This window comes from Sturnira hondurensis, unplaced genomic scaffold (assembly GCF_014824575.4).
Source record: "Sturnira hondurensis isolate 20B ecotype Veracruz unplaced genomic scaffold, ASM1482457v3 Scaffold0004136, whole genome shotgun sequence".
Taxonomy (NCBI): Eukaryota; Metazoa; Chordata; class Mammalia; order Chiroptera; family Phyllostomidae; genus Sturnira; species Sturnira hondurensis.
In genome coordinates this window covers 23,384,174-23,401,192 of record NW_028076767.1, presented here as the reverse complement: position 1 = coordinate 23,401,192, position 17,019 = coordinate 23,384,174, and the positions used below count along the sequence as shown (strand labels likewise).

The following is a 17,019-nucleotide window of genomic DNA, read 5'->3' as shown; positions in this document are numbered from 1 at the left end:
ACCATTGCTTCTTCTTTATTTGCGGATATAATTATGCACCGCACTCTAAATTTGAGATAGATTTTTTTCTGATATACATTTCATCTTATTCACCACGAGCACACCACACGCACAGAACAGTTCCACAACCTGATAAATTGCACAAGATGAGTTTGGATTCCTGAAAACCCGCAGGCAAGCCGGCCCCGCCGCGGCTTCTTGCCTCCTACTTTGCCGAGGGAAATCGCCCACCAGAAGCGGATTTCCCGCCAGCCTTTCCCGCTGCGGGGTTGAAATGTCTACGGAATGAGAAGCGCTCTTGCAGGAAATGGCTGGGCTGCAGATTCCGAGCACTGGATGGCTGTGAAATGTCCCGGTAAGGTCAAGTTTCTGCGCCTGCGAGCTGCGCCCCCTCTCCCTCCCTTCCCACCCCTCTCGGTGACGGGGCCGAGGTGTCGGGGGCCCTCGTGGAAGGTCAGATAAGCCTGCCCACAAATGCGCCCTCGCCTCCGCTGAAACCAAGGTGTGGAAAAAACAGGACAAGAGAAACGCAGACGCTATGGATTGTGGATCCCTATCCCCTCCCACCCCACTCCCATCCCCAATAATAAGAAACTAGGAACCAGAGATGTTTAAAGCTTGGCTTCCCAAGCGCGGCGGCTGGGCGCACTGGGTTGGTGGGGGTGGGGTGGTAGGGAGGGGAAGGAGCGAGGGGGATTGCCCTGGCTCCCTAGTCCTCCGCGTTGGTTCGGTAAGCCTCGATGAGGCCCTCGAGCGAGTGCACGAAGCCGGACACGCTGCAGATACCGCCGATGACAAAGATGGCGACGTCGAAGAAGACTTGGTGCCACAGCAGCTTGCGCCAGAGCAGACGCAGGTGGAAGAGGCTGGGCAGCAGGAAGCAGAGGCCGGCGCCGGTGAGGCTGCCCGTGAGGCCCATGAGCAGCGCGAAGTGCGGGACGTAGATGGCCATGAGCAGCGTGAAGACGACCAGCGCGCAGCGCAGCGTCAGCCCCCAGGACTTGAGACGGCCGTCGCCGCCGTAGCATGCGGGGAAGAAGGCGCGGCTGCCTTCCTGGAAGAGCGACTTCTCCAGCACCTCCACGGCGGCGAAGAAGGGCAGCGGGTAGGACAACAGCGCCTTGGCCACCAGGAAGATGTTGACCACAGCGCGGATGGAACCGGGAAGGTTATCCGTGATGACCTCCTTGGTCTCGTCGGCCCAGGTGAGATAGGCGACGAGCGCGAAGAGGCCTTTGAGCACGCAGGCGGCGATGTGCGTCCAGTTCATCATGCAGTGGAACTCGCTGGGCTGTTGCATGTTGCCCTCCAGCGAAGGCAGGAAGATCTGCGACGTGTAGCTGAACACGATGATGCCGATGGAGATGGGAAACTTCTTGACGTCGATATAGAACTTAACCTTCTCCCAGGCCCAGTCGCGTGCCCTCGATAGGCAGTAGGCGATGACCAGGATGTTGATGACGAAGTGGGCCAAAGTGCACAGCAGGCTGAACTTGGACACGGCCTTGAGGTTCTTAAGGAAGGCGCAGGGCAGCAGTATCGCCGTGGCGATGATGGACCAGGACTTCTGCGACACGGGCAGCCCCGGGAAGCTGTTGTACATGAGGTTGCCGCTCACCACCACGTACAGGATACAAGTCATCACTAGCTCGATGATCTGCGCCACGTTCACCACGCGGCCACCCAGCGTGGGGAAGCGCGGAGCGCAGCACGCATTGGCGATGGCCACATAAGAGTCCCGCACTCGCACTATCTCGCCGTCCTCGTTCTCCTCGTACAGGCATGCGATGAGGATCTTGCCGGTGTAGCAGCACACCACGGCGGCGAAGATGATGAGGAACAACCCCAGGTAGCCGCCGTGCAGAATGGCGTAGGGCAAACCCAGCACGAACATGCCCTGTGGAGCGAAGAGGCAACCAGACCCTGCGCTGAGCTGGCGCTGCCTTAGGAATTGGGGGGCTGGGGGCGTGGCTTAAAGCCGAGGGCGTGACTTAAGGCTATAGCCCGTAGGGGGCGCTAAGGAGAGAGTCCCGGGCGGAACGCGCCGGCAACAGAGGTTAAAGGTAGGCTGAAATGGTAGTGCGAGTGTTGAGTCAGAGGTGGGGAGGAGGCGTGTAAAAACGGAATGGAGAAGGAAAGGTGTACAAAAGGCTGGGAAGAGCGGTGTGGGCTGCGTGGGAGGTCAAACCGCCAGGAGAGGACGGCCACGTGGAAATCAGCGAGGGTGCTTCCTGCGGACCTGGCAAGAGGTGAAAAGGTGCTGGGGGCGGGGTGGGGGCCAGAAAGGGCTCCGAGAAAGGTGAGGGCTGCGTCTGAGCCACCCAGGAAGACGGGGCACGGGATTTAAGGTGAGACTGCACGGGGGTGCTGCAAATCTAATGAGGGAAATGTGGGGGCCTGAGGGCCGAACCGGAGAAGAAAACGTTGCAGGCGGCAGTGGGAGGAAGAAGAGGGTGGAGAGGAGGTGGGTCGGAGCGCGAGGCCAGCCTCGGGGAGGCAGGAACGTAGGGAACGTGAGGGTGTGAGGTTGGAGGCGCGGTGTGGGGCGGGTGGGGGGCGGGAGCAGCGTTGGGGAAGCCGATCCCTGAGAAGGTGGGAACAGAAGAGGCAAGCAGGATGAGCGCGGTGTGAAAGGCTAAATCAAGTGGGAATCTCTAACTAGACGCATGGGATCAGGCGGGCAGAGCTGTGGAAGGAGGGTTTAGAATCCATACGGGGAAGGAAAGCTAACGAAATCCAGGGTTCCCGAGGCCTGCGGGCCTCCGGCCTCCCGCCCTGGTTTCCTCCCGGGCCTACTGGACGGGGCCTGCAAAAATGACCCCAGCGAAGGCGCAGAGGAAACCGCTGCGGGCACCACCCACCCCACGTCCTTGGTACCGCCTGGCGGTGTCCCCCGGTCCTGGAGAAGGAAGCGCCTCGGGACCAGTCACTTAGGGCCCCACGAAGGGGGCCCCACGAAGCCCCGCAGAGCACGGGTCCCCAAGCAACCCCGCCGCGGCCTCGCGCTCCCGGTAAACCCACGTTCTGCACCCCAACGATCGTGCTCTTCGGGGACACAGGAGGGGGAGGCAAGCCACAAGGCCTGCGGGCGCCTGGGACTGGGGCCTCTTCCACTCGGAGAGCCGCGGCCTGCCGACCCCCGTCAGCTCCCGGGTGGAGGGGCGGACTTCAAACCTTCTCCAGGCCGCGGAGTCCGGCGCCGCCTGGCGGGGAGTGGGGGGAGGGGTGTTGAGAGTGGGGGGTGAAAGGATGGCGCGCGGTTCAGAACCTTTAGGGGTGGCTTCGCCAAGGTCAGGTGCGGAGGAGCTGGTCTCCTCTTTGCGGTGTAGCCGGGATTCCGTGCGAGAAGGATGAATCTGTGCACAGGTAAACCTGAGGTTCCACGGACCACATGCGCCTGAGTGACCACACTTGTGTGCGCACGCCTGTGTACATCTGTGCGCGCGTGTTACGTTCAAATGAGTTTGTGTGAGTGTGCTTGTATGTACGGCTATGTGCTCCTGCATGTGGAAGGTGCAGGGACAAGGAAGGTGAGTTGGAGGATAATCCTGTGGTCTCTATATAGATGCGTGTTGCGCGCACCTGTACCCGGCGTTTGTTCCTGGGGGAGGATGGCTGTGGGCGTGAATGCCTCCCTAAATACGTGCTTGCGTGTATATGCAGGTGTGTCAGGAAGACTCCCAGCTCGGCGAATTTTCCCCCCGAAAATGAAGCTGTGAATCCATTCCGAAGTTCCAGACAAAACCCTTTCCTCCAATCCTGATTTTCTTTCTCCCTCACCCCTCCCAGACCCCCTGTTTCTGTTTCCCTCCCTTTTGCCGGGTCCCAGGCAGTTGTCTCTGACTGAGTCTCAGCCTACCTGGGTCGGCAGGGTGTTGTTGTGCGGTTCAGGACGGGAGACACCACCTGGGGGCGTAGATTCCTCCCGCACATGGCTGGGAGGGATCGGGAAAGGGGGAGATCCCGGGTACAGGTCGCCTAGGGACCCAGTGGGGGACGGGAGGTAGGGCTTGGTACACGGAACCTGAATGGGGTGCGGGGGGTGGCAGAGCTGGGAATCCCTGGCTCACCTGGATAGCATTGGTCACGTTCCAGCCTGCCTCCCACGCCGTGATCTTGGGCTTGTCCTGGCCCCCGAACTCGCCACCAGCTCCCACGGCCTGGTCCTTGGAGCCCGAGGGCGGCAGGGGCGCGCCGCCACCACGCTGGTAATGGATGTCTCCCTCGACGGGAGGCTCGGCGCCCTCGTCCCCGCAGGGCTCGCCCTCGCTTTTCAAGATGTCCATCTGCAGACCCTGGCGGTGCTCAAAGTCCAGGTCGTCACAGTGCGCAAATCCCACCGCCTCTTCGTCCGTGGCCGCCTGGAAACCCATCCTGGCGAACATGCCGCTCACCTTGGCCTGGGACTTGTTGGACACGGACGTGGCCACGTTAGACAGCTTGCTGCGGAGCAGGGTCGCCATGGCGGCGGCGGGGTCCAAGGAAAGGACAAACGCGGCTGAGGACGCTGGGGACGCGCGGTAGAGCGACGGGGACCAGGGGCGCTCGAAGCCGCTATCTTTGCTTGCTTTCCCCACGGCGCCCCAGGGCGCTCTGGCTCATGACCCTCCTCGGCTGGCGTTGGAGGCCCGCTCCGGGGTGACCCTGTGCTGGCCGGCCGCGGGTCTGGCGGAGCGGCGGCGAGCGCACTGCGGAGCTGCCGCGGGGCTCCTCCGGCTGCGGCGGCGACGGGCGGCGGCGTCAGAGCAGCTACGCGAAGCTGGCGCGGCGCCCCCACCCGTGCGCAACCCAATGCGCTCCCGCCCCTCGGAATCTGGAGGCTGGCGGGGGCTACAGTGATGAGGAGGGGGAACCACTCGGAGACCGGGGATGTGAGGAGGGGGCAAAGGGATGAAAAGGGGGGATTAAGGAACTCGTGAGACTTGAAGTGGGGGCAGAAGGGCGCCCACGAGAAGACAGCAGGAGGGAGCGCGTGAAGGAGGGGTGCGGAGGACGGGTGGGGGCCGGAGTGCTGCATTTCTAGGGGAGGTGCTAAGCTCGGGTCCTGGCCCTTCCCACTTCGCCGCCGCAGGGAGGGAGGGGGCCGGGGCGGGCTGGGTCCCGCGGTCCAGAAAACCCCTTCCGGAGTCCGGGAGCCTTTCGGCCCCAGATTCCACGGCCAAGGGCCGGTCTAGACCCTGAAAGGCAGCAGGACAGTTACCCGTCGCCGACTGCACAGGCCGTCTGGGGATCGATCGGCCCCCCTGGCACCCATCACTGGCACTTAAAACCGGCCACGAGCCCCACTTGGAAACAGAAGTGTCCGTCTCGGGCGGCTCTCGAGAACGCTTAGCCTGGCCTCGGTCACTGCGATTGTCTCTCTCCGTCCAGGATGCAGCGACGGAAGCAAATCTTCAGGTTGCTCGTCACCAACCGCTCTCCAAATGTGTGCAGCATGGAGACGAAAGGTTGGCTTTTTGCTTTCTTTTCTTGTGTGGGTTCTGGAAGAAGGCAGGACTTAATAAGGACACCTCTCGCCAGCCTCGGTGTTCGCCGAGGGGGAAAGACGCGCTTGCAGTGGGCTCGGGGCACTCGGCTGTGTTTGCACGGCGGCTGCCGGGCCATGGAAACCTACTGTTTCTGGTGAGTGGGGAGTGTGGGCGGGTTACTAGTGCAAGAGTAAGATACAAAGACCGATACTGTATCAGATATTGATACGGGCTGGATCTCAGCCTGTGGATTCCGAGGCTGAGATTTGGTAACTGTGTTTATTCTCTAAGTGTGTAATTTGCTCACGTTTGAACCTGTGCGTGTGCGACGCTTGTGTGTTGGATTTCGTGTGCATGTTTCCGAATGGATCCCCTGCGTTTTTGCCCGTGTGAGACCTTTCGCGGTTGTGGCTTCCTGCGGTCCGCTGCTCCGGGAAAGTCGCGGCATGCGCTCCCAGCTGGGCTCCGACCCAGACCCTTCTAAGCAGTGAACGGTACCTTTCTCCACCCTGCGTTCCCAGCCCAGGTGAAGGAGGTCATGCGGCTGGGGCGTGGGGGGCGGGCAGCGTCGGGAGGAGACGATCTGAAGGAAGGAAAAGGACCCCTCGGTCTCTCTCTTCCGGAGGCCCTGACTCGCAGAGAGCCCCAGTGTCCTCCTCCCTTGCAGTATTTCTGGATTAGCTCACAGTCAGCGCACAAGTAGGGCGGCCTGAGGGCTCTGGCCAGCGCACTGGAGCTGCCAGGACGAGACGGGCTCTGGCCAGAAGTCCCCTCCTCCTCCCCACTGCCTCGGAGCCTGGCGGAGTCTCCTCTCCAGTTAGAAAACCTCCACCACACGGAACAGAGGTGATCCTACTCCCTCCCAACATCCCCCTTAAATTCCCCCAAGAGCCTGCCTGGCAGAGACTGAGGAAAACCCTCCTGGCTCTAACCTGAGGACCGGCCCACCCCCAACTAGGACAAGGAAAGCTGTCCAGAGAGACTGTCCCGAACACAGACCTTTGGAGTCTTGGCGGGACTCAGTAGGAAGACAGGACAGGGACCCTGGCTCCCCCACGCGGAGATCCTCTCCTCCAAAGAGGTTTTGAAATGGAGCTGATCCCTCATCCTAGAGGTTTGTCCTTGTACCCAACCCGCCCCCCCCCCGCCCCTCGGCCCCAATGCCTAGATTCTGGGGGCAAAAAGAGCCTGTTCCCCAGATTCCTATAGACTAAGGTTCCTCTCAATCCTCATTCCCACCACTTCTGTCCCTGGTGAAATTCTTTAGGACCCCACCAGATGATCTGGACAGAGGCCAGGGTTCCCTGGTTCCCCCCACGCCCCACCCCCAGACCTGAAGATGGTCATTGAAGACTTCTGGGACAAGTGAACCAATGACATCTCTGTATCAGTTGGTCCTTGCCAATTCATGGATTTTGTGATTGTCCAAAGTGTTTACCCCTCCTTTCCTTTTTCCCTTGTGATGGTCGCTGCTCTAGCACCCATGTGGACAGTGAAGTTATTTCAGTAGTGAGAAATTCATTATTCACGCATTTATTCAGCACACCTTCCCACAGCCCTACTACGCATGTGGCTCTCTTCCGGCTGTTGTGGGAATCACCAAGACGACCCAAGCGTGGTTCTATGGGTGCTCTCCAGCCCAGTTCTTGGGTCCAGGGGGCACCCGTGACAACATTCTGTCCAGTCATCTTGTCTGCGATGATGAAACCACCCCAGAAACCTCCTAGCGGAACCATGTCTTCATCCTCAGTGCGCAGAGGAGCACGCCCAGCCAGGCAGGGAGGTGTCCTGGGTGGAGCCAGGCCAGGACCCAGGAATCCCAGCACCCTGCCTGTGCCTTCCCTTCCACGACCTCATCTCGTCCTTCCATCTCCCCTCCCTGCTGGCTTGGTGTCTGGCCACTTCTCTGTCAAAAAAAGATGCAACCTGAGATCAGATTCCAGTTCTTCTGGCTGCTTAAGTACACGCCGGCTGCGGGGAAGGGACGCCTCATTTCCCTTCTTTCCTGGGCAGCAGGTTCCCAAGCAGCCCACCCCTGGTTGGAATGTCCTGCTCCTCCCAGGACTGAGTGTGTGACATCAAAATACTTACCTACCTTCTCTTAGCTTCCATTTTCTCATCAGTTAAACGTGAAAACCACCTCATGTTGAGAGAATTCTATGAGATATTGCATATAAAATGCTTGGCACAGGCTAAGTGCCCAATAGGTGGTAGCAATTATTTTTTTTATTGTTGTTGTTGTTATTGTTATGCCCAGTGGCCACTTCTTGTTGTCTGAGGGAAAATCAGTGTGCAAAGAAAAGCCTGTGATTAGTCGGAGTGAGTTGGAATGCACACTGTTCTGTCTTTGCCCCACCTCTCTGTCCTCACCCCTCCAGTCCTGCGCTGACCTGAAGGGAAAGAAATGGAAGTCAGGAGGAGGGCAGAGGGCAGGGGACCAGGCTGTTAGCCCCAGGAGACAAATAGGATGACCTACCTAGCTGGTAATGAGTTGGGCTCTGCTCTAGTGAAGCCATCAGCTTCCAAATTGTCCTAATAGCTCTAGGGGCACCCTCAGGAGAAGAATTTGCAGCAGCTTGGCCCCCTGAGTTGAAACACAACGCACACGTACACTCGCACACAGGGAATGACAGGCCAACTGACAGGTGCACAAAGGAATGAGGCCAACACACAGCTTCAAGCACAAAGGCAGGTCTACGTAGACTGACGGAGCAACACACACGGGTCAAGGACGGGCCAACATGCACACGGACACCTGCGAGGTTTGTACTGAGACTGCCCGCCACACAAAGACTCCAGGAGAGGCACCCATGGGTCCTTCCCCACAGGCAGGGTCACGGGTAACAGGCTGAGGCACGCAGCAGAGCAAGGACAGGCATAGGCGTGGAGAGTCACGCACACACAGTGACAGACACCCAGACACAGGAGCACGCCCGTGCACACGTCACACTGAGACCGACAGGCACCCAAGATGCAGGGAAACTCCGACATGATTACTGAAAGGGAAAGGGCAGAGAACAAAGGGGGGGAAGGGGCAGAGGAGACGTAAGAGGAACACGCTGCCCTGGTGGGTGTGGCTCCGTGGATTGGGTGTCTCGGACCTGCAAACCCAAAGGTCAAAAAGATCGCCGGGTTCAACATGCGCAGGCCAGGTCCCCAGTTGGGGGCATCGGAGAGGCAACCAGTGGATGTTTCTATAGCACATGAATGTGATCTTTCTCTCCCTCTCTTCCTGGGCTTCTAAAAATAAATAAATAAAATCTCTAAAAAAAAAAAAGAAACACACGAGAGAGGGAAGCAGGGAGACAGAGCAGGACATGACAGGCAGAGGTGCCAGCCTGCAGGACACAAAAGAGACAGGGGCGCCACCGCCCTCCTCTTGGACAATGCCAGAACCCAGATGTGTGACAAAGAAAATGGAGGCTGGGTGGATGTGTGGCGAGGGAGCCAGAGCTGTCCCTGCCGCTGACCTCGGAGTAGGGGCCGGACACTCCTCAGAGGGCCACACAATGTCCCGCTGTCTTGGGGTGGGGGTAGGGGCTGGGCTGCTTGAGAGGGGGTGGGTGAGGGGCTGCCGGGACTCCTGCCAACCCCCATGATGCAAAGACTGTATTCTGGACCAGTCCGGGAGCCTAGGCCCGGGAGAAATGCACACCCCTCTCCCCACAAGAGAGCAATCCCTCTATTTTGATGCGTTTAGTACCCAAGGGGTTAAATGCCTGGCTAATGGAGACTGGAGGCCACTTTGGGGGAATAAATAGGGTTAAATGAAACTGGGCTTATCTCCCGGAGCAGGAGCAGGCAACAACGTGGGGGTGGGGCACAGAGCCCTCAAATTAATGGCCCGGAAAGCCAACATCATGAGCATCATTTCGGGGCTGAATGATCACAGACAGACCCCCTCCGCTCCCCTTTCCAAAGCAAGTTCTGCCATGAGCCTTTTCCTGCCGAGGGGACAGGCGCTTGCTCTATAAGTCACCCCCCCCCCCCCGCACCACCCCCTTTAAGCTGGGGCATTGGCAAGGTTTCCTGGCAGCTGGAGAAAGTCATGCCCACCTTGCCCCAAACCAAAACCCAGTGTCCTGATCCTGGGCCCACAGGCACAAAGGAGAGACGGGCAGCAAGGCTGAGGGCTCCAAGTGGGCAGCCCAGGCCCCAAACAAAAACCCTGATTCTTCTGCCTTTGGTGGGACAAATCAGGTGGGACCATGGAGGGCACAGTGTTGCCTCTGCGGGCTCAGGGTAAAACCTAGTAAAATACAGAAAATATTGTAAACATTAGCAGTTTACCTGCCTGAGGTAGTGAGCAGCCCATCTTTGGAGGCATGCAGGTAGAGGCTGGATGTCCTATCGTGTCCCAGCGAGTCCTGCCTTAAGGCGAGGGAAGCTGGAGTTCATGAATTCTGCGCCACCAGGGTCACGCCTTCTGTCCATGTGGCTCTAGGAAAGGCCAAGGGAACAGGGGACAAGGGGACCCAGGCTGGCCCTCAGAAGCCTTTGACACTAGGAAAAGCTGCCTGGAACTGAAAGAGGAGCCTTGGACCAGAGTCAGCGGGTTGAGTCAATGATTTCTACCCTTTTTTTCTGAGAACACAACCTTCTATTATGCTGGGAAGCAAGGCCGTGGTGACTTTCTTCCCCACAGGGTCCCCAGCACACATAGTAAACACTCAATAAACATTTGTGAAGTTGAATTAAATTGATGTCACAAAACCATTTCCCCCCACGAACCTTTAGGATAATTGGCTAAGGAAACACACAAACCCAATGGCCAAAATCCAGCTCTGAATTCTGAGTCCTGTAGCTTTTCCGAATGGACTTTCTCTTTATGCTCACATCACCCTCTACATGGTTGAAGGCCAGTCATACACACCCATGTGCAATGTGAGTGCTATTCAGAGTGAGCAGGGGCTGCACACTCAGATTCAGGGGTGCTCATTGTCAGACCACTCCGCACCCCTAGGAATCTGTGGGTCGCCGGCTTTGACAACTGGGAGTGGCAGCATTGTGGAGGGTGTGACTTCAGTGAGCCCTGTGACAAAGACCCTGGATTCTAGGAACGCGCAGGGGCTTTGGGTCTCACCTCCTGGCCCCTCAAGCCCAGTGGTGCAGAGCTGACGTTTAAGTACTCTGTGTGCACCAGGCACTATGGAAAGCACTCAGGGTTATCTTCTCGAATTCATACAGTCTTTAGGGTAGTCTGTCATCATCTAGAAGATTGCAGGCGGGGACTGCAGGACCGGACATGGGAGGAGGTGTTGGGTGGGCACAGCCAGGGGCAAGGGGGCAGTTGGAGGGAGAGTGGTGGGGGTGGAGGCGTTGGATTATTTGGCCCAGGGATGCTGCAGATGACCCTTGCTTAGAAGAATCAAGGGTTAGCCTTTGCTGGTCAGCACCTTCCCTCACAGACATCTAGAATGGCCTGCCTCATTGGTGCTATGGACCAAATTGTGCACCCCCTCCCCAAATTCATCATGATGAAGCCTTAACCCTCCCTGTGACTGTATTTGGAAGCAGGGCCTCTAAGGAACTCGTTAAGGTTAAATGAGGTCATAAGGGTGAGTCAGTAATTTGATAGGATTAGTGTCTTTCTCAGGAAAGATGCAGGAGGAGAGCTCTTTCACTCTCTCGGCCACAGGAAGACTCAGTGAGGAGGTGGCCACCTGCAGGCCAGGAAGGGTCCTCACCAGAAACTGCTCCTGCCTTGATCTCTGACTCCCAGTCTGCGGAGCTGTGAGAAAATTAATGCCTGTTCTGTAAGGGACCTAGTCAGGGGTCTTTTGTCATGGAACTCGAGCGGCCTAGGACACTGAGTGCCTCTGTCAGCACGGGACCAGCTCAGTGGCCAAAGGTTCTCCCAGGTCGCACCCACTTTGGACAGCTGCTGAGGCTGAAGATCCTCTCCGGAAACACACCCAAAACATCACGCGGCTTCAAATCCTCTGCAGCCCACGCATGGTGGCTCCATGACCTCCAGCTTAAGAACTGCTATAAGTTTCTTTCTCTTTCAATTCTGCTGACAGTCGGAGTCAGGTGAAATATCCACGCTAGCATTTAACAAATACTCATTCTGTGCCAGATTCTAGGATGAGTGCTTTATGTGCGTTCTCTCATTATTGCCTTACGGCATCTCGCGAGCTCGGGTTGGTTTCCTGCCCGTCCACAGATGAGGACACTAGAGTACAGAGAAGCTCGTTCGTGTGCCCACAGGCTGGCAGCTAAGTAGGGGCAGGTCCAGGCTGCAACCCCCAGGTCAGAGCTGCCCTGATAACCTCAGCTTTCTAGGTGAGTCTGCCCAGAAGGGCTTGGACCTTGGGCTTCAGGTCCAAGGTCCAGAGCAAGGTCCAGAGGCTGCAACCCAGATCCGACTCCCACTGGTGAAACAGATCTCCATTCTGTTCTCGGGCATTCTCCCTGCACTGCCCGCTGTATCTGTCCACTCAGGCGACCCTTATCTTCCTGCTGACCACCTGGGCAACTCCTCTGGGACAGGGAGGTGGGAGGCACTGGGAAGGTATATAGCAGGAGCTCCGAAGCGCTTGTGGATTTAAGTCTGGGTGAGGTCTGGCCTCGGAGGGCTGGACTCTGTCCTGGGCTTTCCAGCCTCAAGAACACAGGGTTGTTCCCACAGGATGGCTTAGCCCCGCCTGGCTCATGCAGCTTCCTGGAATATGGATGGCTTCCTAACTTGGGGCGTGTGAGCTCTCACCCAGAATTGCTTAATTTTATACTGTTTTGTATCCAAAAAAATCTACCAGCAGATTCTAAAGCAGTGTTTGGAGGACCAAATAGTGGTTTAACTGTCATGGGCCTCAGGACAAAAGAGGGGGCTAAGTGCAGAGCCACACTCACTGTGTAAGTGGCAGTTCAATTTTAGCAACACACCATCCATCACGTTCAATTAATCACGTTAGGTTGAAGTCTCTGATATTGTAGCTCTCCTTGTATCACACCGGTACATTGTCTTAGCTTTTGCAGTTGTATGGGACTGAAAGGATAAGGGTGTATAGGCAGCTTTATCTCTGCACATATTTTAGTAAAAGTGTAATAAAGATAACTTGTCAAATGTTGGGAGGGGCCTGTGATTTATTTTCCCCCCTTTAAAAATGGCTTGTGTATTACTCCAGCGTGAGGAGCACGCATTTAATTCATTCTGACCAAGTAGAAAATCAGCTTCGCACACGGGTGCCCTGCACACAGCCCCCTGCCGCCTGGATGGGTCCCCGTCCTCGGTTCAGCTCCCCCACTGCTGCCTTCGAGGGGAAATATGACAGCGTAATGAACAGTTGTACGACGTGGTATAAAAAGGCAATTAAGGGAACTATTGGACTGGGACAAGCCAGCGTGACCTGGTTAATAGCTCTGAGCAGAGCTGGGCCGCGGGGAGGAGGAGAGGCAGGAGGGGGAGGGGCTTTCTGTTTTACAGTGAGGGGCGAAGGCTGTTCCCCCCACTGCCTTCCACCTACGGAGGGCACTGAGGCTGGCCTCATGACCAGCGGCTCTAGGGACAGCCTGGGCTTGGTTCAGACTTCAGCTTCCGGAATCAACTCAGCCACTCCTGGTTGCCAGACCGGGGCAGGTGACTTGGGGTCTCAGCTTCAGTTTCCTTGTGTGTGAAATGGGGATAAAAATGATGTCCTTCAGCCCTGGCTGGTGTAGCTCAGTGGATTGGGTGCTGGCCTGTGGACAAAAGGGTCGCCAGTTTGATTCCCAGTCAGGACATATGCCTGGGTTGCAGGCTGGGTCCCCAGTTGGGGGCCCTTGAGAGGTGACCACACTTCGATGTTTCCTTCTCTCTTCCTCCTTTCCCCCTCTCTAAAAATAATTTAATAAAATATTTTTAAAAAATCATGTCCTACACCCACGTCCTGGCAGTGAGAGAACGGGCGGAGGCTTTCATCATTAAACTCGTCAGTGCACAGAGCTGCACATGGAGCCCAGAGGGAGTTGCCGAGGAGGCTTTTACTTTGTCTTCAAGTAGCATCCTTCAATACAATGCAACCTGTGTGAGGTCTTGTGCACGTGCGCATGCGCGATTGGTGTGCATGTGTGTCCCAGTCAGCTCGCCAGGCTCCCCACCCTGCCCAGGATAGGATGTGAGTCCTTTGATCAGATCTCCTGAGGCAGCCCATGAGGTCATTTATCTTGAGGTCACCCCTCCCCTTGGGACCCTCTCTCATCTCTCCAGCCCCTTGGTCCCTGTCCTCTCCAAATGCTGCTCTTTGTGAACTGTCTTTGGCATATGCCACCCTTGAGGATGGAGACAGAGAGAATCACGTTCTGCCCCACCCAAGCACCTGCTCCACTCTGCTTCACAGTGTTAGTGGTTTAGGGGAGCATTAAGGAATCATCACCAACAAAGCACCCGGTAGTAAAGCACCCGGCACAGAGTGAGTGCTCAATAAAAGCTACTTATGCTTATTGTCTCAATGGGACAAGCTCTGGGTTTATATGTAACACCTAGCACAGTGCCTGACAGGTAGTAGATGCTCAATAAATGTTTGTTGACTCAATTATTAAATCAAACCTTACTTGGTTCCATTATCTACTACCTGTGACTGCATGCCATCCCTTGTCTGGGCCTCAGTTGCTCAGTCAAACAGGGAGATGATTCTGCCCCATCGTCAGAAATGTATCTCGAAAACTGCAAAGTCCTGCGCACAATGGGGACTGGTTCTGTTCCTCTCCCCCTACCCCCAGTCATCTATGCCTGGCACTTGGATCTCTGAGAGTGGGGGCAGGGACTAACCCCCCCCACCATTGCCAGACCCTGCTGCTTGCCATATGTGTTTATCCTAAAATAGAAAACCGGTAGTGCTCATTAGTCACATTGGCCCTCATATCCGCCCCCCACCCCAGCCTCAGATGGAAGTGGTGCTGAGTGCCAGCCCAGTGACACAAAGGAGCAATCAGGAGTCATTATGGCTCATTAGGGTGGGCTTGGTGATTGGCTGAGAAGCCCCAGCTTGTTCCTCACTCAAGATGGAGAGGGTCTGAGCAAGTCCACTGGAAACCCAGTCCCTTCGCTCCTTCTCTGCAGCACTGGACCCCATGGGGGGCTGGGAGAGGCAGGCAGGGCTCAGGAAGAGACTGTATCACCCAGGGCTGTGGGGGCTCTCCAGGTCTATGTGCTGGTGTCCCCAGCTACTGAAGGCTGCATCTCTGGGTACGGTGCCTACCTGGCTGAGTTCTGAAGCCCAGTCTAGCCTTCTCAATCATCCCGCTACCCTGATGATGAAGTCCAAACTGCCTCACTCCCCAACTCACAACCTACAAGCCCCTGTCCTGGCCCCAGCCAGCCTCAGCAGCCTCCTCCCCAGGAGTGTAGTTGGGTCTCTCTGTTCCTGCCACCAGGAGGGAGCTGCTTCCTGGCCCATTACCACAGCTCTTATTTCTGCGGTTCAGAACAAACACTTAAATCTAGGCAGACTCCTTTCCTGTCAATTCTAGCCCCACAGCCACTACCAACTGTATCCTTCCCCCATTCCAGGAGGCCGCAGGGGCTACTGACAAAAGACATGGGTTTAGGGCTCCGGGCTTTGGGGAATTTACCTAATGCTTTCTGGTCTGAGATCAATAGGTGAGAAGATCACCAAGCCCTTAATTAAGTTCTTGAGAAGATGAGCTGTAACTAGGTATTAACTAAGCATTCTTTTCCCTTCACTGGTATTGAGTGAGGGGGTGATTTCTTATTTAGCATTTCCTTGGACAGACATTTCCTATGTACTTTTTCCTTGATTTTTCAAAATTTTACATGATTCAGAAATTTTTTTTTAAATATATAGAGTGAACAGTCTTTCTCTAACTCCTGTTTTCCGTCTACCCATCTTCTGATTCTCCCCGAGCACCCTTCCTGGTCTCTTAAGTCACCTTCCATTTGCCTATGCAACAAGTACAAATGTATAAACAAATACAAATGTATATTCACACTGTCTCTTTTTCTTTTTTACACAAAAGATAGAGCACTCTACACCTTGTTGTACACTATTATTTCTTTCCACTTGATTTTTGGAGATCTTTCATAAAGAATATAGAGATTATTCAGCATTCTAAAGGCACTGAGAACAGACAGCACTCATTATTTCTTCCTCCTTCTCCATGTCTACAGCTTAGACATGCCACCCATCCATCCATCCCTTCTTTAGCCTTTACCAATTCCAGGCTCTGTGCTGGACCCCACACGGGGTGTGGGGCTGCAGAAATGAATTTGCCCAGCCCTCTTCCACTGTGCTTGGACTCAGAGGCTGCAGGGAAACAGGGAGCCCAGAAAACCATGAGTGGCGGAGAGGGCACTCCCTGGCTCACTTTTGTTGTGTGTGACTTGTCTCCTTATGCCACTGATCTGAACTGGGTTTTCCTCTTCTCTTCCCTTTAGTGCCCAAAAGTCACCAGTCTGCCCATTGGGATGTCTGGGGGAGTCAATTTCTCTATTGTAAAGCAATGATTTTTTCAACAAAGTTGGGAAGTATCTGAACATCTCTAGTAAGGGTGTCTGAGTTTTATAAAAGCAAATAATTCATCATCAAAATTAATATGGCTCATCTGGGAACAAGCAAAAATTTCCATTATGGGAATTTTAAAAAACAATTAGTAAACAGAAAACGGCCTTGGCCAGGTGGCTCGATTGGTGAGCCACCATCCCCCAATATGTTGTGGGTTCGATTCCTGGCCAGAGCACATATGGTAAACAACTGATAGATGTTTCCCTCTCTCTTCCCCCGCCTTTCCTTTCTCTTTAAAAGTCAATAAAACATATTCTCAGGTGAGGATTAAAAAAACAAACCAAAACCCAGAAAATGATGTCCAACTGAGGTGTTGACTGGTGAGGGGTAGAAAGGCAGAGTGAGAAGATTCACAATGTGCCTGAAATTGTGTGAATGACATGTTTCTCATTGCATGTGTGTAGGGTGCAAATGGTATGTACGTATTATGACCCACTTTAAAATAGTGTGTTTAATATTCAAAGTCATTGCAGAACAGGGTAGAACAGCGCCCACCACTTGTTGGTTGACCCTGCACATCACACGCTGTCATAGCGACTTTATGGGGTGAGGGTGACCATCCTCACCACTTTGTAGGTGAGGAAACTGAGGCACAGACAAGTTAAGCAACTTGCCCGAGGCAAATGAGTAGTAAGGGACATAAGTGGGCCTGTCTGATTTCAGAACCTGCATTCCAGCCACTACAATGTCCCAGACCCTGAGAGCCTGCGTCGCCTCTCGGGGACTCAACCCTTCTCATCTGCAAAACAGGGATTACAAGTACATCAGGGGACGGACTGACTTGAGGATGTCAAGAGACAAGGCGTGTAAAGTGCGTAGGACACTGCCCGGTATACTGCCACTAACATCTAAGATTAATATCAGCCGTACTCCTACTCTCAGGCTGCCAGGACAGGACCACTTCTCAGCCGGGTTCGGAGAAGACTGTCCCTGCCCACAACCAAGTGAAGGACGAGGAGAAGCTCGTTGTTTTAATAAACTCACCTCTGCGTCTTCACCCCCTCTGCTGGCTCTCCTGGAGCTCATCCTCCACCGAGTGGGCCAGGGTC

General features: G+C 55.4%; 1 protein-coding gene across 1 annotated transcript; it reads right to left on the bottom strand.

Annotated features, from left to right (window-relative positions):
- SLC32A1 (solute carrier family 32 member 1) lies at positions 1-4,721 on the bottom strand. The gene is made up of 2 exons (XM_037044055.1): positions 4,071-4,721; positions 1-1,897 (listed from the first exon to the last, which is right to left on the bottom strand). The coding sequence occupies exons 1-2, from the start codon at positions 4,461-4,463 to the stop codon at positions 710-712; spliced, it is 1,581 nt and encodes a 526-aa protein (XP_036899950.1). The 5' UTR covers positions 4,464-4,721; the 3' UTR covers positions 1-709.
- Positions 4,722-17,019: the final 12,298 nt, after the last annotated feature.

What these genes read in the sequence shown, in the direction of transcription:
- SLC32A1 (XM_037044055.1), bottom strand. Translation starts at nt 4,463, where the DNA reads ATGGCGACCCTGCTCCGCAGCAAGCTGTCTAACGTGGCCACGTCCGTG. An exon ending in ACGTGACCAATGCTATCCAG is followed by an intron (nt 1,898 to 4,070) that starts GTGAGCCAGGGA and finishes TTCGCTCCACAG; the next exon opens with GGCATGTTCGTGCTGGGTTT.